The 1,718-nt window shown below is 41.6% G+C and overlaps 1 protein-coding gene across 1 annotated transcript in view; it reads right to left on the bottom strand.

Moving 5' to 3' along the window:
* LOC106527902 (semaphorin-5B) overlaps positions 1–1,718 on the bottom strand; it is a gene marked incomplete at its 5' end in the record, with an annotated part of 48,517 nt that overhangs the window by 22,970 nt on the left and 23,829 nt on the right. The window contains 1 exon segment of the mRNA XM_014022909.1: positions 647–784. Within this exon segment, the coding sequence (XP_013878363.1) occupies positions 647–784 (138 nt within the window).

Below are 1,718 nucleotides of genomic sequence, written 5' to 3'. Positions count from 1 at the left end.
GTAAATACATATTTAAAAAACCATTAAAATTTTAATTGTGTGTTAAAATATATAATTTATTGGAACTAAGCTGGAAAAATAAATGTGAAGGTCAATTAAATTATAAAAACATGAGGTAAAGTTTTCTTTTTAAATTTATTTGGTGCATTTTAAATGTATTTATTTATTTAAAGGCTCATTTATCTATTTCTGCTTTTATTTCTAATTATGTCAGTTTCGGTCCTCCATACTGCAGAACATGAAGAGGTAGTTCAGTGACTGAATCAGGTGTGTTGGAGCAGGAAACATGTAAAACATGTAGYYCTGCGGCCCTCCAGGACCAGGATTGCRCACCCCTGCTCTATTCTCCTTTTTGCCATCGACTTGTAATAGAGAAAATTCAGGCAGCTTTTGTGAAAGCAAACAAACCTGGAACAGCAGGCATTTGAGCACTCCTGAGAAAAGAGTTGACTAGGACTTTCTACATGAAAGCATCATGCAGTTTGTGGTGACAAAAGTGAAAATCAAAGCCTGATAAAAGCTTAKAGAGTGTTTTCTAACATTCAGGCACACAGAGAGAATGTACAAAAGTGCCTTTTCCCTCATTCTGCCCAACGGCCAACCTGAACCTCTTCAGAGTAAAGCGTCAGAGAAGTGACCAACTCACCAGGTATTTCATTGCAGTCTCTGTGCTGAGTGCTGTTCCCCACACAGGGGATGCTGCCCTGAGCACCACAAACTCGACTCCTCATCTGGATTCCCGAGTCATCACAGGCAGACCACAGCGACCAGGCCATCCAGCCYCCTAAACAGAAGCAAAAAGATGAATAAAAATAAACACACTCAACTACCGGGACCCAAGTTAAGCAGAGAAGGACCTGGAAACCACAGCGCCCACCCAAGCTGCTGCCACCTGCCCCAGTAACCTTTCCATCCAGCAGAGCCCCCCAAACACACCAAGAAGCATTTGTGATGTAAACACGACTGAAAAAGCAACCCCAAAGAGTTTGTTTAGTGCATAGCTGAGATATTTGTGTCCGAGCCAGGCTTTAGCACCGTTTTCCCCCAGCAGGCTACCAGGAAGTAAACAAAAGCTTCGACTCTGGAAGAAAATCAGAAATCGAAGCTCCGCCCTTTGAACTCTACACTCTTTGGGTCCACATTTGAGAGCACTGGAGTGGAGGGAGAGCAGGGCACTTCGAGGAAAGACTAAAGAAAAGAGCTGCTTTGTTACTCTGTGCTCTCAAGTGTGCAGTGTTTGGCAGAGAGATGCTCAGTGGAAGGAGAGGACGGGACCCCCGTTACCTTTCAGATCTGTCCTGAGACCTCCAAGCAGCTGCTTTGTCTCCACCATCTGTTTCCTTCTTTCTGCATGAACGTCTAAACATACAAACACCGACCAGCTCAAATGTTTCAAACATTGATATATATATCTCACTGGATTGGGCGTCATGTGACCTGGGCGTGGCTTCGCAAAGGGGATTTTTATGCATTGAGCTAATGCTAACGCTAACCATTGAAATCAATGAGCAGAACGTAGCGCGATGCAAACAAACTCTTTATAAACTTACAAATGGTTCAAATACTTTGCTATAAACTACTGAAGAAATTTAGTTATTATAGCCCAGTACTGATATAATAAACAATACCAGAGTATTAGGGTTTCCTTATTTTATAATACTTTTATAATGTTTGTTATATTATGTGTTAATTAAATTAGGTAGATACATGTCCGAATC

This window comes from Austrofundulus limnaeus, unplaced genomic scaffold (assembly GCF_001266775.1).
Source record: "Austrofundulus limnaeus strain Quisiro unplaced genomic scaffold, Austrofundulus_limnaeus-1.0 Scaffold348, whole genome shotgun sequence".
Lineage (NCBI taxonomy): Eukaryota > Metazoa > Chordata > Actinopteri > Cyprinodontiformes > Rivulidae > Austrofundulus > Austrofundulus limnaeus.
This window is presented reverse-complemented; position numbering and strand designations above follow the sequence as displayed.